This window comes from Delphinapterus leucas, chromosome 6, assembly GCF_059928025.1.
Source record: "Delphinapterus leucas isolate spDelLeu-1000000601 "Yukka" chromosome 6, BTC_Dleu_Yukka2, whole genome shotgun sequence".
Lineage (NCBI taxonomy): Eukaryota > Metazoa > Chordata > Mammalia > Artiodactyla > Monodontidae > Delphinapterus > Delphinapterus leucas.
Genome location: NC_143134.1, coordinates 91,309,802 through 91,329,327, shown reverse-complemented (window position 1 = coordinate 91,329,327; position 19,526 = coordinate 91,309,802). Strand labels below are relative to the sequence as shown.

Sequence of the window (19,526 nt, the reverse complement as noted above, 5' to 3'; positions counted from 1 at the left end):
ATTATCCATTTAAAGTTAATTTTTGCATAAAGTATGAGATTTAGGTTGAGGGTTTTTTTTTGTTTTTTGACTGTGGATGTCCAGTTGCTCCAGCACCATTTGTTGAAAAGGGTATCTTTCCTCTGTTGGATTGCTTTTTTTTTTTTGCGGTATGCGGGCCTCTCACTGTTGTGGCCTCTCCCGTTGCGGAGCACAGGCTCTGGACGCGCAGGCTCAGCGGCCATGGCTTACGGACCCAGCTGCTCTGCGGCATGTGGGATCTTCCCGGACCGGGGCACGAACCCGTGTCCCCTGCATTGGCAGATGGACTCTCAACCACTGCACCACCAAGGAAGCCCCGATATTTCTATATATTACAAAATGATGACCATGATAAGACTAGTTACCATCTGTCACCATACAGAGTTATAATATTATTGACGCTATTATCTTTTTTCTGTTTTCTTGAGGTGGAAGCTTAGGTCATTGATTTGAGATTTTTCCATTTTTCTAATGTATGCCTTTAGTGATATAAATTTCCCTCTTAGCAGTTCTTTTGCTATTTCCCACAAGTTTTGACATGTTGTATTTTCATTTTCATTCACTTCCATTGGTAATTTTTTTTTTCCCTGAGACTTTCTCTTTTACCCATGGACTATTTAGAAATGTGCTGTGCAGTTTCCAAGTATTTAGAGATCTTCTTGTTATCTCTCTCAGAGAACTTTGGAGAGCTAAGTCTGTATGATATCAATTCTCTTAAATTTATTGAGGTTTGTTTTTATGGCCCAGGAGATGGTCTATTCTGGCACATCTTCCATAGGCATTTGAATAGCAGGTGTATTCTGCTGTTATTGGGTGGAGTGTTCTACAAATGTTGACTACATCCTCTTGTATGATGGTATCACTGAGTTGTTCTATATCTTTGCCAATTTTCTGTCTACTTGTTCTATCAATTATTGAGAGAGAGTTGTTGAAGTCTCCAGTTATAATTGTGAATTTGTTTCTTTCTCATTTCAGTTCTATCAGTTTTGCTTCACATATTTTGTAGCTCGGTTGTTTGGTGCATACACATTTAGGATTGCTAAGTGTTGTTGGTGGGTTTACCCTTTTGTCATTAGGTAAAGTCCTTCTCTGTTCCTAGGAATTTTCTTTGTTCTGAAGCCTACTTTACCTGATATTAATAGAGCCCTCCTGTTTTGTTTGATTAATGTTTTTATGATATATATTTTTGATCCTTTTACTTTCAACTTGCCTGTATTGCTATATTAGAAGTAAGTTTCTGATAGATAGCTATGTTAACTTCCTATAGCTGCTAAAACTAATTACCACAAACTTGGTGACCTAAAACACCACATATTTATTCTCTCACAGTTCTGGAGGTCAGAAGTCCAAAATCAGTTTCACTGGGCTAAAATCAAGGTGTTGGCAAGGCTAGCACCTTCTTGAGGCTCCAGGAGAGAATCTGTTCTTTGTCTCTTCCAACTTCTAGAGGTTGCTAGTATTCCTTGGCTCATGGCCACATCATTCCGATCTCATGCTCTCGTTGTCACATCTCCTATTTCTGTGTTAAATCTCCCTCTCCCCCTCTCTTATAAGGACATTGGTGATTACATTTAGGACCTACCTGGACAATCCAGGATAATCTCCCCATTTCAAGATTCTTAACTTAATCACATTAAAGACCCTTTTGCCATAAGGTAATATTTGCAGGTTCCAGGGATTAGGACCTGGGTGTCTTTGTGGACCGTCATTCATTTTACCACAACAGCATGTAATTGGGTCCATGCTCCCCACTTGGCCATTGTTGGTGTGGGTGTGGGTGGGTCACAGTTTTTCTGTGGTGTTTGACTGGAGGAGTTTTCTGTCTTGCTGGGCTGTCCTTTTCCTGCTTGTTTGGCTGAGGAGAGCAGGCTTTTGGGAGGCATTTTTGTCTGTGCCCTTTGGTGTTTTCAGGTTGCCAGTTTCTTCAGCTTCAAGTCTGGGATATAAGGCAAAAAGAAAATGTGTTAAAAAAAAAAAGAAAAAGAAACGAAAAACAAACAAAAAAGAAATAGAAAATGCACTTTATTCACCCTTATCCTGAGTATGTATACCTTTGGAAACCCCAACTTTTGTATAGTCTCCTTGTACATTCTCAACCTAAAATAGGCCCTAGATTTTTTTTTTTTCTTTGGCTGCGTTGGGTCTTCGTTGCTGCGCATGGGTTTTCTCTAGTTGCAGCAAGCAGGGCAACTTTTCGTTGCAGTGTGCGGGCTTCTCATTGCGGTGGCTTCTCTTGCTGCAGAGCATGGGCTCTAGGCGCGCAGGCTCAGTAGTTGTGGCTCGTGGGCTCAGTAGTTGTGGTGCACGGGCTTAGTTCCTCTGCAGCATGTGGGATCTTCCCTGACCAGGGCTCAAACCGGAGTCCCCTGCATTGACAGGCAGATTCTTAACCACTGCGCTACCAGGGAAGCCCCAGCAATGCATTTTAAAAGACATTTCATCCAGATATTTTAGTTGTTTCCATTGGAAAGTTCTTTAAGGGTGTTTGGTGCTCGTTGCTGATGGAAACAGACGTTCCAGTGTTTTTTCCAGCAAGATGTCTGTACCCACATCTCAAAGTGTCAGTGTTACCCAGGACCTTGATCTTGATACAGTTTGTGGGCCTTTTATAGGGTCAGGGAAATCATTACTCTCACTATAATGGAAAAGATTGGAGGAACGGATTTTTATTTTATTTCATTTTCCCCCCAGCTTCATTGAGATATAATTAACATATAATTGGAGGAACAGATTTTAGAGTCCCCTTGACAAGTCCTGTCGACTTATCCTGGCAAAAGCAAGACACAAATCCCTTTATTATGCTAGCACAGCATCCCTTTCTTTTGATAACATCTTCCTGATTTTGCTTTGTGGAAATCCCCACCCTCCTTCAATGGGTATGGTCGTGATTGGACTATCTGTTGGTCAATATACCCTGTCCCCTGCTAGCCAAGAGCGGTGTGTGATACCAGAGGGATCAGTCAGGCAGTCTCCCTGGAGTTTGAATGTGAGTTCAAATTACTGACAACCTGATTCATCCTGACAGTGACACTCAGAAAAGCTCATCTATTAGCTGCTGCCCTGAATTCTGTCCTTTTTTTTTAAATATATATATATAAATTTATTTATTTATTTATTTATTTTGGGCTGTGTTGGGTCTTCGTTTCTGTGCGAGGGTTTTCTCTAGTTGCGGCGAGCGGGGGCCACTCTTCATCGCAGTGCACGGGCCTCTCACTGTCGCGGCCTCTCTTGTTGCGGAGCACAGGCTCCAGACACGGGCCCAGTTGCTCCGCGGCATGTGGGACCCTCCCAGACCAGGGCTTGAACCCGTGTCCCCTGCATCGGCAGGCAGATTCTCAACCACTGCGCCACCACAGAAGTCCCAATTCTGTCCTTTTTAAGACCTGATTCCTCAGCTTTCCCTTCTGTTCTGTGAACCTCTCCATCTGTTTTTTCAACTGTGTTTGGACATCCCTCCAGAATGGGGAGTTTTTTATTGCCTGAGCCAGCCAGTATCACCCTTGTCTACCTCTGACTCTTTGAAGCTTCTTCCTTTTATTGACTGAAGTCTGTTGCTACATGGCATTGATGCTATCAGTGTGCCCCTCTTGCAGCATCCCTGTCCTGGAAACTACTCAGGGACTTGAAGAAAGGACATTGTGCTGCAGTCTGACTTTCTTTAGGCTACACAAGCCTAATTCTTCCAAGTGGTCCTCCCAGGACACAGGCTGCAGCCCCTTCCCCATCCTGATTGTCTTCTCATGATACATTCCAGTTGATCAATGTCCCTCAAAAAATGTGAAGCTCAGGGCCAATCCAGACACCCTGAACAGGGCAAAGTCAGGCGGGGCCATCACCTCCTTGCTCTGAGCACTCTACTTCTTTTAATACAGTCTCCAAGTTCATTATTTTGGCAGCTTCATGACACTCCTGACTCATAGTGAGCATAGTATTGGCTAAGCTGTCTTCACACATGCTGCTACCCATCCTGGATTTCCTGGCTGACCCATGTGCTGTTGGTTTGTTTTTAACTCACAGCCCTGCTTAAAAACATGGCCGATCTTGCCTAAGTTTTCCATGGCACAGTCCGAAAGATCTTGCCATGGCGTCATGTAGTTTCTGGATTCCCCTTGGAATCTAAATAATCCAGAAGAAGGGAGTGTTAGGAAACACTGCCTTTCTCTCAAACAGCACCCAGACCCAGCGTGGAACAGAAGTCATGGATGTAATTCTGAGAAAAGCCCAGCCCAGACTGGGGTTGGCTGAGGTCTCCAAAGGTAAGCCTCTTGCTTAAGGTTGTAATATGTGTTACTCATTTCCTTTTGGGAGCAATTAATTCTAATCTTAATGTCAGACTTAAAGGCCAAAAGAAAGTAGGTTGAATCTGCATTTATTGACACTGTACATATTCATTGTTCCAAAGGCTGCAGGGTGGACTCGGATATTGTGAAACTTGGCTGGGCAAGCAGGGGTCCTAAGGATAGGCCTAGGCTCCTTGGGGGCAGCTCTCCTGGCCCTCCTTCCCTTTGTCATCTCAAGGGGGCTCCCCAGTCTCTTTGCTTCCTCTGAATGTCAGGAGTGCAGAAGAAAAATAAACGGACTTCCCTGGCAGTCCAGTGGTTAAGACTCCATGCTCCCAATGCAAGGGGGCATGAGTTTAATCCCTGGTTGGGGAACTAAAATCCCACATGCCGCATGTTGAAGCCAAAAAAAAAAAAAAAAAAAGGAGTGCACAAGGCTGGGGGTATCCCCAGGCTTCAGAGTTCCCTCAACAAGTCTAGGCTGACCTAGCAGAAGTATTCAAATCTTCCACCCCAAGGGGAAGAGGCATTCGTATATGTGTGTGTATGTGTGTCTTCTGGTTGAGGTGGGGCAGCCTGGCTGGAGACTATAGTGGAAGTGAGAGTGCTTCCCATGTACCAGTTATCTGCTGCATAACAAATTATCCCAAAGCTTAGGGGCTCAAAATCATAACATTTCTGATCTCAGTTTCTCTGGTCCTCTGCTTCAGGGTATCTCACAAGCCTGCAGTCATCTCAAAATGTGATTGGGAAGGATTCGCTTCCTAGCTCATTCACGTAGTTTCTGGCAGGTTTAGTTCTTATAGGCTGTTGGACTAAGATCTCAGTTCCTCATAAGTCCCTTGGTTCCTTACCATCTTGGTCTTTCCGTACTGCATCTTACAACGTGGCAGCCTGCTTCATTAGAGCACATAAGAGAGTGAGTGCCAGCAAGACGGAAGTCACAGTGTCTTGTAACCTAATCATGGAAGGGACATCTTATAACTTTTCCCATATCCTGTTTATTAGAAGCAAGTCACTAGACTCAGTGGGAGGGGCTTACACAGGCTGTGAATACCAGGAGGGATGATCACTGGAAGCCATAGTGTGAGACCCTGTGGGGCAGGTGGGAGGGACAGGTGGGGTGTGAGGCACATCAGGCCTGGGATAACCGTCAGCTATCTAGAAGGTGAACCTAATAGGTTGTGGACGGAGGGCAGGGACTTGGGGACCCAGGCTATGTCTGAGAACTCTGGGTCTGAGCAGCCTGTAAGATTGGGCCCAGATCTGGGTGTGTGCTAACCCTAAGCCCCCCTGGACCCAGGCTGAGTAACCAAGGTGGGGTTGGCTCTCATACTTCGTACTGCCAAGCCACTTTCCTAGGTCTGCACGCTGTGAGCACCCACTACTGCAGGCAAGGCACAATGCCAGGCACAGCATTAAAGTGCTGTGGGTATCCATTCATTTGTAATAATTCACACAGTGTAGCTGCAAGAGCACTGGGTCAGAGCCTGGTGTCCCAAGTCTAGTGTGGGCTCCATCGAAATTGCTGGTGACCCCTCTTTGGGCTTTAGCTCTCCATGCTATAAACACTATTGCAGTAAAACTTCCCCCATTTCACTTCACCCCCAATCACTTTGAGGCTGTTTTGAGAACTTCATGAGATAAAGACATGGAAGGGCTTGGAAATAAACGATCACACTACAGTTTATAGAAACTTTCATATTATGCTATTCCATTCTCATGTTTGTGTTCAGGGGAGGGGGACTCAGATTCACCAAAGCTTATGCTAAAGGGACACCGGAGTCCATCTGAAAACCCCCAGGCACACACATGTACCCAGTGTATAGATGGGACTGCCAAAGGCAAGGGACTCATTCAAGGTCACACACAAAGTTGGTGGCTGTGGAGGGGTGAGGCCCCGAATCTTCTTCTTTTTTTTAATTTTAAATATTTTATTATCTAAAGTTATACCCAAAATTGTGCTTCATTTTTTCCTATACTACACTATACACTTTAACTCAAGGACATTTTAAAAAGCAATACATTTCAGAAATCCTGGAAGGAATTCTACCAGCCATAAGTTATTTAAATACTGCTCATAGAAAGTATTAAAGAACCATGTAGACAGCATACACCTAAAGAGATGAGTGCTTAACATGAGCGCAGGGTTTTTCATTCACTGATAATCTAAGGGTCAATTTCTAGATGTTTCTTTGTCTTGTATGCTTCATTTGTTTTATCGGCAAGCAAGGGCCTATAAGGGATGGCTTCACTGCCCCTCAGACTCAGATCCACCTTCATCTCGACTAATCTGGAAGTAACGAGGTTCGTAAGTCTCCTCATCAGATGCAACCCCCGAAGCTGATCACCAAGATTACTCTTTTTAAGGTATTTCTTGGTAAGATATTTCAAATACCTCTTAGAGAATCGTTCCTTAGAAACGACCATGATTTTACTCTTGAAGGCTTTAATGTGAACAACATTCCCAAGATTTCCAGTTTTTCCTGGAAAAACTTTAACTTTCTCAAGGTAGAAACTGTTCAAGAATTTCCAGAATCAAAAATTCCATCTTCTCCTGGATGAGTAAGATCCAAACTAAACTTCCAGGTTGACTTCTTAGGCCTCTTGTCTTCCTCTGGCACCATCTTGAAGGCCGGCCATGCCATCAGAGAGCAGCCCTGAGTCTTTTGACTTCTAGCCTAGTGCTTCTGTGAACCAGGAGCCTCATGATGCAAAGTGTTATCACCTAGAAGCTCTGGTGCCCAACTGCCCGGTTTCAGACTGCTCCTACCATTTCTTATAGTTCATGGTCACTATCTCCCAGGGGATTTTGTGGAGACTGAAAAGCACAAGGTAGTGCCTGCCCTGCCAGCTCACTGAATGTTAGCCATTGTGACTGGTATCACAGAGGGAAGGCACTGTTGCACCCATGTTATTGCTGGGGAAGTTTAGGCTGAGACTTGCCCTGGTACCAGAGCCAGGACTTGAACCAGTGCTTTTCTCACGAAGGCAGGCAGCCTCTCAGAAAATAGGAAAGTACCAAACAATGTTCAGATTTGACCATTACTGACAGTATATCAGACTCCAGGTTCCTTTTGTGCATTTGTGTGTAGCCTACAGGGAGTAGTGGGGGCACAGCCCAGGTTTCCTGAGGATGGATTCAGGAGGGAATCTTCAAAATGAGACCTGAAAGCCCCTTGCTGAGAAGTGAGGTGTCTACCAGGGCGCGGAACTCTCCGGCCAGCCAACCTTGCAGTAGCGTTTCGGGAAAGTCGTTTATGTTCATTATAGTTTGGGATTTGGGTGGAAAGCCTGTTTCAGCTCTGGGGTTTCGCTCTCCTATCAGGCCGCTGCAGGCCCGGACGGGCCCCTGCTGGAAGGAAGTCAGCCCTCCTCCCGCCAAGGAGGAAGGGCCCTCCCGCCTGTGGTCGGTGCATTGTGCTTGCTGGATTCCAGGCTGTCAGTCTCACGGAGAGCTCTGGGGATGCTTAGCCGGCAGATTGTTTTGTTAGGTTTCTCCTACAACTAATTTGGAAATTACCCAGCTACCCACAGCCTCTCCCAGGTGTTCTGCAAACTACGGGCCTGCTCCTGCAGCTTTCGCCTTGGTGGGACCAACGCTGGCTGAAGCTGGGAGGGTCAGGGTGGGGTGATAGGAGGGTGAAAAGAGGCCCACAGTGGTAGAGCTCGTTTTAAGCAACAGCCAGTCCCCTTCAGCTTTGGCACTAACCATCCTACTTGGTAGGATCTGACGCAAGCAGATCCACACACTTTGCAGACATTATCTTTAAGCCTCACACGCCCTGTGGAGGTAAGTCGGGGGCGTGTGGAGGATCCACCCTACTTAGAGGCCCAAAGAGAGAGGATTTCCCCAGAGCTGCAGTCAAAACCAACACGCAAGTCTCCTGATTCCCATATCCAGGAAGGAAAAATCCTCACGTTTGATTCATTTTGCTGTGAACTTTGTTACACCTGGGTTGAATCCCTCTCAGGCAAAGGTCTGTGACCTTGAGCTTGTCCTCTTCTCTTGGACCTCAGTTTTCTCATCTGAAAAAAAAAATACACCTGAAACCTGCTACTTCCCAGGGCAGTTGTGAAGATCCAAAGGACAGCATATGTGGAAGCGCTTGGTACACCCTGAACACAGCCTCTCTTGGGTAATGTCAGGGTTACCTTAGTCAGCTGTGCCACGGCTGAGCCACTTGAAGCTGGGGAAGAGCAATGGTGTGGTGAGAGCCCTGGACAAGGGCCTAAGATGTTAGCTCACTGTACAACCATTACCTTCTCTGGTCCTTGGTTTTTCCTTCTATAAAACAAGGGTGGGACTAGATAACCTTTCAGCTGTATTTTTTTTTTTTAATAAGAATGGCAAAGGAAATCTCAAAGGGAAAACCAAGAATCAATTTTTTCCTGCCCCATAAGGGTCACCTTTATTAGTTAGGATGCATTTGGCTGCAAGTAACACAGAGCCCAAAGAAAAGAGGCTTAAACTTAGAGGACATTTGTTATCGCCCACAGGTATAAAGAATGGTTCCAGGGTTGGTTCTTTCAGCAGCTCATTGATATCATCAGGCCCCCAGGTTATTCCCACCTTTTGGCTCTGCCATCCTCAGCAGGTTGGCTTGTTCTCTTAGGCTGGTACCCTCCGAGCCCAACATGTCTGTCACACTTCCAGGAGTCACACTCTAACAACATTAAGAGGAAGAAAATGGCTATTTCTCTCCCACTATCTCTTTAAGAACAAAGAACTATTTCCCAGAAGCCCTGAGCAGACTTTTCTGGACATCTCATTGGCCTGGAAAGTATCCTGTGCCTGTTTCTCAATAATCACTGGCAAGAGTGATGGAATCATCACCACGTTTACCTTAGACAAATCCAGATTGACCGGTGGATACCCCAAGGGGTAAGACTTCCCCTAAAACACATGACCAACTGCCACCTGAACAAAATCAGGGTCTTGTGAGCAGAGAAGAAGGGGGGGTGGAAATGGCTGGGTAGACAGCTAGCAGTCTGGCACAACTTCTTCTTGAATATGCCAGAGAGGGTATTGCTTTACTTCTGTCCAGAGTTGTCCACTATATGGCTGTCCTCAAGATGCTCCATCTGAGCTCTACCATCAAGACCCCTGTGCCCAGTCCCCATGATAAGACATTGTTCTTTCTTTTGAGCACGGGTGCAGGAAAAATGTGGGCACAGCCCACTTCACACAAGGTTAATTATGAAGCTTTGATGAAATTTAGGATAAAAGGAAAGTGTTACATGGGAGGGGGAAATTTTGAAAGCGCTCATATTAAGTATAATTTTCTCATAGTGTAAGAAACCCTTCACGGGGCTGCTCATGAACATGCCATGCTCCTAATCTCACTCCCTTGTGCTGAGGTCTGGACCTCTGCGCGAGAGTGACGTGATCTGCTGATGTTTGAGCTGAACCACACATTGGCTGCTGTGGGGAATGACTGAGGAGAGCAGTGGAGGGAGCAGGGAGCCCTGTTAGGAGGCCGGTGCTGTGATCCAGGAGAGAGATGATGGGGCCTCCTACGGGGTTGGTGGCCTTAGACGTGCAAGATGGGGTTAGGGGGTTCCTAGAGAGGTAATGGTCAGAGCAAATTCATGGTGACAGGAACACACAGGGGTGTCTGGGAACAGCAAGTGGGGTGTTGGCTGGAGCCTAGATTTGTAGGAAGGGCAACTATGGGAGATGAGGCTGGGAAGAGGGTTGGCATAAGGATAATGGAGGGTCCCAAGTGCCAGGTGAGAAGTTTGGGCTTTCTGTTGCAGACAGCAGGGAGCCTGCTTCCATAGGACTGGAGCTCAGCTTCAGGAAGTGAGGCTGGCAGTGGGGGCAGAATGGAGGGAGGAGGCAGGAGCATCCATGGGGAGGGCTCGGCCAGCTGCTGGGGGTTGAGAGCAGAGGCAAGAGTTAGGCTCTATGAGGCTGTGCTTCTCACACGTTATCTCTGGTTGTTGAGTGCCTCCACGCCTGAAAAATCATAGCTGGGGCTCTGCTCTGCCCACACTCCTGGGAGAAGCCGCTCCAGGTTCTCAGATAGTGAGATAAGCTGGTGCTCTGCACCAGGGCTGAGATCCACCCTGATTCCGCCTCTCAATCCCTTCCTCACCCTGGGAGGGGCTGACAGTTGATCCCCAGGGCCTCTCTGACTACATGCTTCTGCACCAGGTTAACCCTTCTGGGCTGAGCTGGAAATTTGAGCCTCAGCCCTCAGAAGAGGGGCTGTGAGGCTGGCAGAGGGGCATAGGGAGCTCCACAGGGAGCAGTCATCCTTTCCACCCCAGGAGCTCTGCAAAGGCTGGTTTTGGCCTCAGCCCGGAAAGAAGACGCTGGAAGGAGGGTAGGGACAGGCACCAAACTTGTTAAAGACCTCCTATCCTCACTGCACCCAACCTGTTGACCCTTCTTTTCCTTTAGTTCACTGCTCAGTTTGGGCTGAAAAGCACTAGTCACACTGCTTTCCCTTTGGGTGGTTCTAAGCAATTTATTTAACTGATCCCAGGCTCAGTTTACCCATCCATACAATGGAGGGCCCTCCCGCAGCTGCACTCCTTCCCCCTCCCTCAACCCCCACCTTCACCACCACCCCTGTCTGATTACTTCCATTTCCACACTGCCTTTTATGAGGGTGATAATCAAATGCAGTCTCCCTTGAGGGAGGCATAAGTTCTAGCCAGGCTTGGACACTGTGAGATGTTGGGTAAGTCCTGTGCCCCTTTAGTCTATAGAAGCTCTATACGCACGCATGGTATTCCTATTTATTCCTATTATTAAAAACTCATGTGAGCACTGAGATGAGAGTCCTGGTTCTTCCACTGAGTTGCTGTGTGATCCTGGGAAGAGAGCCCAGTCTGGTACATGCTCCTTATCATCAGGGCCTTTTTCCCCCCGGTTGTCCTGTCATGCCAACCCCCACCCAGGAGTCCGCACTTCTCAGGAGCAGGGTGAGCACAGAGACCACATTCTCCAGGAAGGTGTGGGCGTTTGGGGTGGAGGAGGATTCATTAGGATGCCCAGGATCGTACGAGGGGTACTTAAATGCTCTACTGGAGGATCCTTCAGCCCAGATGGACTCAGAGGTGGGGGCCTCTTCCTGCTGAGAAGAGAGCTTTATTTTTCTCCTGAACTCCAACAAGCCCAGACTTGGGGTTGAAGTTGCCAGGTTTCATCCATACTTGGGCAAATGACTGCTGCTTACGGAGGGTACAGAGACCAGAACCCAAGGTCCCCACAGTGGCTCAGCAGGGAGTCAGGAGTTTGGGTTCCTGCTCTGGCAGTCCAGCTTTCAAGATGGTTTCAGATACACTCTCAGTGAATGTCATTGTCATGGTCACCTATCAGACAGGGAACATGAGGTGAGATGCATTCCAAGGGTTAGGATTCCAAGACTGTAAAGCACACCCAAGGGAGGAGGTGAAGGGCTGCACCCTAGCCGTCTCTTCTCTCCGCAGCCATCTCTGGTTGGGGTTCTTGCTGAGAAACAGGAGCCTTCTGGAAGTTATTCTGGGGTCTCTGATTTCAACAACATAACACATCCCCCACCCCACCCCGCTTCTCTAAAGCTCTGCCTCTCTGCCCAGGGTATATGAATCGCTTGAGGTCTTGTTGAATTGCAGGTTCTGGTTCAGTAGATCTGGGTAGAGCCTGAGAGTCTGCATTTCTAGCAAGCTCTCAGGGGATGCCCATGCAGCTAGTCTGTGGCCCACACTTAGAGCTTCAAGGCCTCAGGGCCTTAATGTCTTGTGCAAAGCAGCAGGGAGGGCAAGCCTCCTGCTCTCAGCTTCTCTACTGGCACTTGGAGAAGTGCATCCTGGATTTAAATGACCAAAAAAATGGGAGTTTGTGAGGGTGAAAGGGGACCTGCCACCCAGCTTTGTAGATGGTGAAACTGAGGCCTACGCAGTGCCGGAAGAAGCTTGTTCAAGACCTCACAGCATTTTAGTGACAGAGTTGAGACTCAGGCCTCTTGCAAAGGAAAAACAAAAACGAAAACTAGAAAAGATACTCACTGAGGTGTTTGCTGTGCTTTCTCTGGGCGAACTATGAGTTCCTTTGATTCTTCTTTCTAAGTTGTATTTTTTGTTTGTTTTTACAATGAACGTGTACCAATTTTGTAATAAGAAAAAAATTAATTTTGAAAAAATTCTCACAAAGTTCTTAGTAAATGAGATTATGTTTATGAACGTGCTGGATGAACTGTAACTACGTACGGCAGCTTCAAGTCAAGGGTGTGAAATTCAGCCCAAACCCTCCTGAATTCCTTTCAGCGAGGTTACCCTCACTCTGGCGCACGAATCACCGCGATGAGGAGGAAGGCCAATGCCGTCACCAACCGCCGCAAGCCGATTCCTACTCCCACTTGGCCTCAGCTGTGGGAACTCTTCCCCCAAAGCTCTGGCCGCAGGAATCTTTCCCCTTAAACTGGGGAAGAAATTTCCCTAATCCGTTTTCGTAGTAAACGACCTCGGGCCAAGTCTGCTTTTGTTGCTGGTTTCCTAAGCTTAATTGCGAGCAAAGTTAATTTGAAAGAAAATGTTACAGCTCTGGGGCGAATTCTAACGAGCCTTTGGCAATTAGGGAGGAACGCATCTAATTACTCACAGACCTGGGGCGGGGGGGGGGCGCCTACACACGACGCGGGGGGGCGGTGCAGGGCTCAGAGAGGGGCAAACGATTTCTCTGGATTCAAGATAGGAAGAAAAAAAAGAGAAACGCACCTCCGGTCTCTGAGCCCCTAGACGGGGAGCCGGGGAGATTCTATTTCACAGTTTGGGGATTCGGAGTGTTGGACTGTCCCAAGACGCAGGAGTGAATGTTCTCAATGTCCTAGAGCCACGCGGACTGGAGGGCCCGCCCGGCCCGGCTGTGGATGAAGGGCGGCGCTCCCTCGCCTGTGCAGCGTCCTTTCTGGCTCGGCCGGGTGGCGCACTAGCTTTGGGTGTCGCCGGCCGGCAGGAGGCCGAGAAGGGCTGACGCTCTCTCTTCAACACCTCGAGGGTCTCGCTGTCTCTCCTGGCTCCTGCTGTATACCCAGTTCCTTCCTCGCAGCGTCCTCTTTCTCAGGGCACAGACCCTGGCCGATCTCACCTGTCGTCCCAGTTGACAAGGAGAGTTGGGGGCGAAGACGCGTGCGCTTTCCCTCCCTGTCTTTCTTGTTCCCCCGGCTTTACCGCGACGCTCCAGGAGACTTCCGGATAAGGCGGCGCTTAAATGTTGAAACCTTCTTCCCTCCTGTGCGCTTTACAGTTTACAAAGCGTTTCTATCCCTCTTAACTCGTTTAACTTCAGGTGGACTCTGAGGGAGGGGTCACAAATTCCCATTCACTAATGTGGACACTAGGGAAAGGACTGGATTAACGTTAATGGCGCTGTCAAAGCATTGGACTTGGTAATTAAAACACGGAGAAAGGCTCAACCGCTGCATTAACTGGGCTCATAGACTGCCCTTTTCCAGCCCCAATCCCCCTGCCGGGCTTTAGGAAGACAAGGACAAAACCCCTGGGTGGAGGGCTTTCAATTTCTGGCCAGTGCCAACGAGGCAAGGCATCTTGATTTCTGCCTGGGAGAGCCATACTGTCTAGCTGCACACGGAGAACCTTTGAATTTCAACCTGCAAGGATCAGTACAGAGATAAGGGAGGCCTAACACCTAGATTTTTCCAAGGTCACAGGGCTGGGTCTGAAATCTGGACCCACTGGCAATAGGGTCAGTGCTGCAGCTGCCCCCTCCTCCAGGTGGTCATTTACCACCATCAAAGTCAGGAAGGACCAACATCTAGACCTGTACCGTCTAATACAGTAGCCATCAGCCACACACTGCAACTGTGCACTTGGCTGTGGCTAGTCCAAACAGATGACCTGTAAGTGTAAAATACACTCTAGATTTTAAAGACTTGGTATGAAAAAAGTAAAATATCTCAACAATTTTTATATCGATTATATGTTGCAATGATAGTTTGGACATTAAATTGGGCTAAATACAATATATTATTAGTTAATCTCACCTGTTTTTTTTTAAAATTAATGCAGCTACCAGAAAAATTTTAATTACACAGGCAGCTTACATTATATTTCTATTGGGCAGCACTTATTTAGACAAATACCCGTCTGGACTGAATCACATTCACATGTCTTTGTGAACAGGATAGTGCAATCCCCAGAATTAAAAATAAAAATTACCAGTGGTTTTCAGTCTTCTTTCTCACCCCCCCCACTCTTCCCTAGCAAATTAACTCTGCAGAAAGAGGCTGCATTTCTCTTGTCAGAACTCACTTGCTCAAAGATCTTTATTAACACAGTTCACCTGAACACTCAGGTTTATCTGAAAGCTGCACGCCGAGCCTCTGAAATATTTAATGCTAGAAACTTTTGCTACAGAATCGAAACTTACAAGATTTCTCAAGAGAAAGGTGGGGAAATGGTTGGATTTTTTTTTTCTTTCTGATTTTGGTCAGCTTGTTGCTTGAAACAAATAAAGGATACAAAGCAAAGTTAAACACCAGTTTCTTTCTAAAGCTTACTTAACTGATGGCCCCAATTAATTTTTCTCTTTACTTTTTGCATGAGGAGGCTGCCAAGGTTCGGCAGAGGGTACCAGGGATGGAAGAGCCAGCCCAACAAAATGAAAACTGTCACCAACAGGCTCCCTCGAGTCCTGTCACCCCTTTGAATTTTAGTTCGCCCATTGGGTCCCAGGCTGCTTGATGAAAAGAAAGCGTGGGCAATGGACAAATGTATTTCTACCTGCCTCAATGGAAAACTGCACTTAGGACCCAGCAGTAATAGCTGCCAAGTGATCAGCACATCATGCTCAAAAGATTCAAGAAATTATGATATAACCGGTGCCTGGAGCTAATCCAGAGATACTTGCCATGAGCTCTGTTTCCATTCCTTGGAATAGGGTTAGGCCCTGGGTGGCCCACCCATGCTGCCAGATATGCAACAACCATGATGGGCCCTTAAAGTTCATATGGGGGACGGTTGAATTCTGCAGCCCTCTTGTATTATAGATGGGAAAACTGGGGGTGTGAGTGATGGAACTGGGTTACACTGTGGCGCTGGGGCACCGTCCAGACTCAGAGCCAGGGTAAAGCAGCCCCTGGTCAAGCGAAGCAGAGATCTTTCCCATTAAAAAAATGGTTACCTCTTTTGCAAATTTGTCCTCCTCACCTTAACTAGGAAGACACTATCGGAGCCTTTTATTGTAATAACGTAGTCAAAGGCACAAGAGATGGAACTGTGTAAAAAGACCCGGGTTTTGGTAAGTACGGGGAAGAGTGAAGTCATGTGATTCTCCACAATTCCCTTAGACTCTGGTGTAGACACTATGTTGTGCCTCCTTTAGAGCCAAGGACCCTCCCCGGTAGAATGTCAGAAAGGCACGACCTTTAGAGCTTCGCCTCAGTGAGGGTCCATTGTCTCAGTCCGTGGGCCGAGGATGCCTCTCCCCACTTCCTCCCATTTTCAAAGCGAACCGGTGTGTACACGGTGCACCGGGAGTATGCGCCTGAACCTCCGGCTCGGTCCCTCCCATGTGGCTTTCAACTCGATCCTCTCTCCAGTCCTGTCCTCAGGTTTCGTGAATACTTAGTTCGTAAAGACAGTCGAGGTATCTATGAATTTTCGCCTGTATGCTCGGCTCACATGGCGGACACAAACCGATCCGCTCCGCCTGGATAGGCAGCCGCATGGCGAGCGTGGTAGGCGCCTCCATTGCCCCCTCCGAGCTGCCCACCAGGATTGTAGCAGGGCCCCAGTGCTCCGAACTGACCGGGCGATGTGCGCCCATAGAAGTCCACTGCAGTCTCGACGCCGCCACCGCTGCCACCCGCGGGGGGCGAAGCGGGCCCGGCCAACCGGCCAGCCGCTGCGAAGAGGGCGCTACCGGCCCCTTGCGAGTACGCGCCGTCTGCGCCCGCATAGGCGGCCGCATAGGCGGAAGTGTTGGCAGGTCGGGCGACGGCGCAGCCGGAGGGCTGGTAAGCGGTGGTAGTGGCAGAGGCGCCGGCCGAGGCAAAGGCGCAGGAACCGGAGGGCCCTGACGGCGCGGGGCCCAGTTCTGGGCTGAGCGGCCGCTCAGGCACCAGGCCGAAGACGCGGCACGGGCCTGGGGACGCAGCCGGGTAGTAGACCGGGGGCGGCGCGGCGAGCGACGGCGGGGCATAGCCTGCATAGACAGCGCCCGGGTAAGGCGGGCGCGCATTGGGCACCCCGCCCGGGAAGATGGCGGCAGCGGCGGCGGCGGCGGCAGCGGCAGCAGCGGCGGCCGCGTCGTGCATGTAAGCCGGGTAAGTGGAGAGGTCAGAGCGCTTGAAGCGCTTGCGGCGGCGCAGGAAGCTGCCGCTCTCGAACATGTCCTCGGCGTTGGGGTCGAGTGCCCAGTAGTTGCCCTTGCCCGGGCGGCCGGCCTCGCGCGGGATCTTGAGGAAGCAGTCGTTGAGTGTGAGGTTGTGGCGGATGCTGTTCTGCCACTTTTTGGGGTTGTCGCGGTAGAAGGGGAAACGCTCGGTGATGAACTTGTAGATGCCGCCCAGCGTGAGGCGGCGCTCCGGTGCGTGCGCGATGGCCATGGCAATGAGCGCAATATAGCTGTAGGGCGGCTTCCCACGCTGCAGGGGGCGCTTCCGCCGCCGCCCGCCAGCGCCGCGACCCGCGGCCTCTGCCGGGACCCCGGCCCCCGCCTCACCGCGCTCCTCCTTCACGGCCGCCAGCGCCTCCGGCTGCGGCGGCGGCGGCGGTGGCGGCCCGCTCTCCGCCGTCATGGCGCAGCCGTCCCGCGTCCCTGGGGCGTCCCCGCTGCCCGCTGCTGTCGAGGGGCTGGGAGCTGCGGGGCCCGGGATGCAGGGTAACGGGAACCGACGCTGGGGCCCTCTTTAGAAAGCTCAGGGTGTCCTCGCAGCTGGCACCGGGAGCACAGCTTTCGTGGCAGGGGCGCGCAGGAGCTTTGGCGCCCGTAGTTTCCGGGCTGGCTCAGTGCGGACAGAGGCTCAGGAGTGTCCCGCCCACCGACGGCTCTGCTCGTGTTCTGGAGCTCGAAGCCAGGCGCCAGCAGCGACGTTGGGACCCGGACGAGGCTCCTGTCGCGGGCTGAAGGGTCCTTTGCGCGCTGGTGCCAGGAAATCACGGGGTCTGGAATTGGTCCTGGGCTGGGGCGCCTGCATCAGTTCTGGGCTTCCTGCTGATCTGAGGATAACCGTCGAGGTCCTGAGCGCAGAGGAGGCTGCGGGCACCAAGGTCTGAAACGAGAGCAGTTAATGCAGGCGTGGAGACACTCTGGTGGGGGCCGCCTAGGCGGCGCCCCTGTGGCTGGGGCCGCCGAAGGCGCGGAGGGCAAGGAGGCGAGGCAAGGCGACGGCGGCGAGGTTGCAGCGCGGGCCAGGCGGGGTGGCCGGCGACTCTTCCTCTCCGCAGGGTTGGCCTCAAGCCGCCAAGACCGCTGGCGAGGCGCTTCCCTGCACACACCCGGACCGGCTCCTCCCTCCGCGGGTTTCTCCTCCTTAAAGGCGCCAGGAAGCTTGGGGCGGTGCCCGTTCCCCGCCCGCCCCCCGACTGCCCGCCCCCTGGGCCTCGGCGCACCTCCCCAGGTAGGAGATGCTGTGGCGGCGCGGCGGGTACACCACACGGTCTGAGCATGGAGGTCCCTTGGAGGTCTCCTGGGCCGGTCCTCTCTGCGCGCCGACGGGGAGACTGAGGTCGGGAGAGGCCAGGAACTGTCTCTGGAGACCTCGGCGCCCGAACTCAGCGCTTCGGGACTTTACCAGCCTCTATAGAAGGCTGGGACCCGCAGGTGAAAGGAAGGGCTCGCCTCACCTTTTTTGGCTGGAGAGGGTGAGAATTGGCTGAGGGGCGCTTGGTTCTTGAGGGTGGGGGACGAGGAAGGGAGAAGACGCTCCAGGTGACGGCTTCCAAGGTCTTTCAAGGATGATTTATTTTCAAACCCCAACTCAAGGCTGCCCTGGCCATTCCCCATCCAGTCCCTCCTCCTTCAGGCAGGATCCCTAGGTCCGATAGAGGAGGTGACTTGCCACGGTTCCACCGCGACTTCGCAGTTTAGCCGAACCTCACACCTGCCTGCGTCTCTGGTGGGAGTGCGTTTCCTCCACCTGCACCAGAGGTAGCCACTTTCCCTCGGTGGGTTCCGGGTTCCTCCACTGTACCGAGGTTTTGTATCTCAATTGCTGATATTTAGCGAAAGGCCGCAACACGTCTCTCCCCCGCCCTCCAATCTTTTATCTTTGGGTGGCTCGGGACCCCTCTCTATATGATGTGGAGTGACTCACAGCTTAAAGAGGATGGAGGCTAGGCTTCTGCCTCTCGCGGCAACCTTCTCCTCCAGTTCGCCCAGCCAGGAAGGCTCCAAGTGGCTCCCAAGACCTCCGGGGGCAGCCGAGCAGCCCCTTCCCGCAGCGGGACGGAGGGCTTCGAGAGGTGGGGGCCGGGGTTGGCGGCGCTCTGGGAAGGCGAGTCTCCCGGGGAAGGGGCGGGCAGACGGGACCCGTCCGCTTCGCGGGTGTCCAGTTTCGGAGTTCGTTTCCCGCCAGCTCCCTAAGCCCTGATTCGGCCTTGCTCAAGACCGCCTGCGGCGGCGGACCCGCAGGTCTGGGTTCGCAGGGACAACCTGGGCCTGTCCCTTCCCGGTCACAAGCCCTCAATTTTCTCCTCTGAGAACTGGGGGCGGGAAAGCATGTGCGGATCTCAGGGGTGGGGCGTTCTACCCTTAGGATTTCAGGCTCCGGCCGAGACGCAGCTTTCCGCGGGGCTGCGGGTGGAGGGCTGGGCGGAGAGAGCCGCGAGAGTGCGGGCGGCGGCCTTCAGGGGCTTTAGTCGCGTTCTTCGTGGAGATGAGCTCCGGGCAGGTTCAGCCCCACCAAGCATTGGGCAACTGCCTTCGGAAGAAAGAGGCAAAGAGTTCAGATCCTCGCTCCGGCAACCCGGGTGTGGAAGCAAATTGAACGGTTTGCATAAAGACCTTCCTCGGCGGATTCATGCTCAAAAGACGCGAGGGGCGTTTCACTCGCTCAGAAACCTCCCAGCTTCCTTCTTCCAAAGTAACGAAGCTACGAAAATCCAGGTTGCATCCTGTTACGTTTTTTCAAAGGGAAAAAAAATGTTTTAACATTTTAACCAGATACATTATAGCAATCTTTTAATACTGGAGTTTGTGGTTCTCTGTATTTCCAAGATTCAGATTTCCAAACGTTAAATTTTGGACCACTATCCTAACGTGAATCCATA

At 50.6% G+C, this 19,526-nt stretch overlaps 1 protein-coding gene and 1 pseudogene across 1 annotated transcript; both read right to left on the bottom strand.

Annotated features, from left to right (window-relative positions):
• Positions 1-4,211: 4,211 nt before the first annotated feature.
• LOC149749000 (ribosomal protein eL22-like 1 pseudogene) lies at positions 4,212-15,346 on the bottom strand (annotated as a pseudogene).
• Positions 15,347-15,438: 92 nt separating this feature from the next.
• On the bottom strand, positions 15,439-17,813 carry FOXE1 (forkhead box E1). The gene has a single exon (XM_022600065.3). It carries the CDS (start codon positions 17,051-17,053, stop codon positions 15,932-15,934), a length of 1,122 nt encoding a protein of 373 aa, XP_022455773.1. The 5' UTR covers positions 17,054-17,813; the 3' UTR covers positions 15,439-15,931.
• Between the last annotated feature and the right edge of the window lie 1,713 nt (positions 17,814-19,526).

What these genes read in the sequence shown, in the direction of transcription:
- FOXE1 (XM_022600065.3), bottom strand. Translation starts at nt 17,053, where the DNA reads ATGACGGCGGAGAGCGGGCCGCCACCGCCGCCGCCGCCGCAGCCGGAG.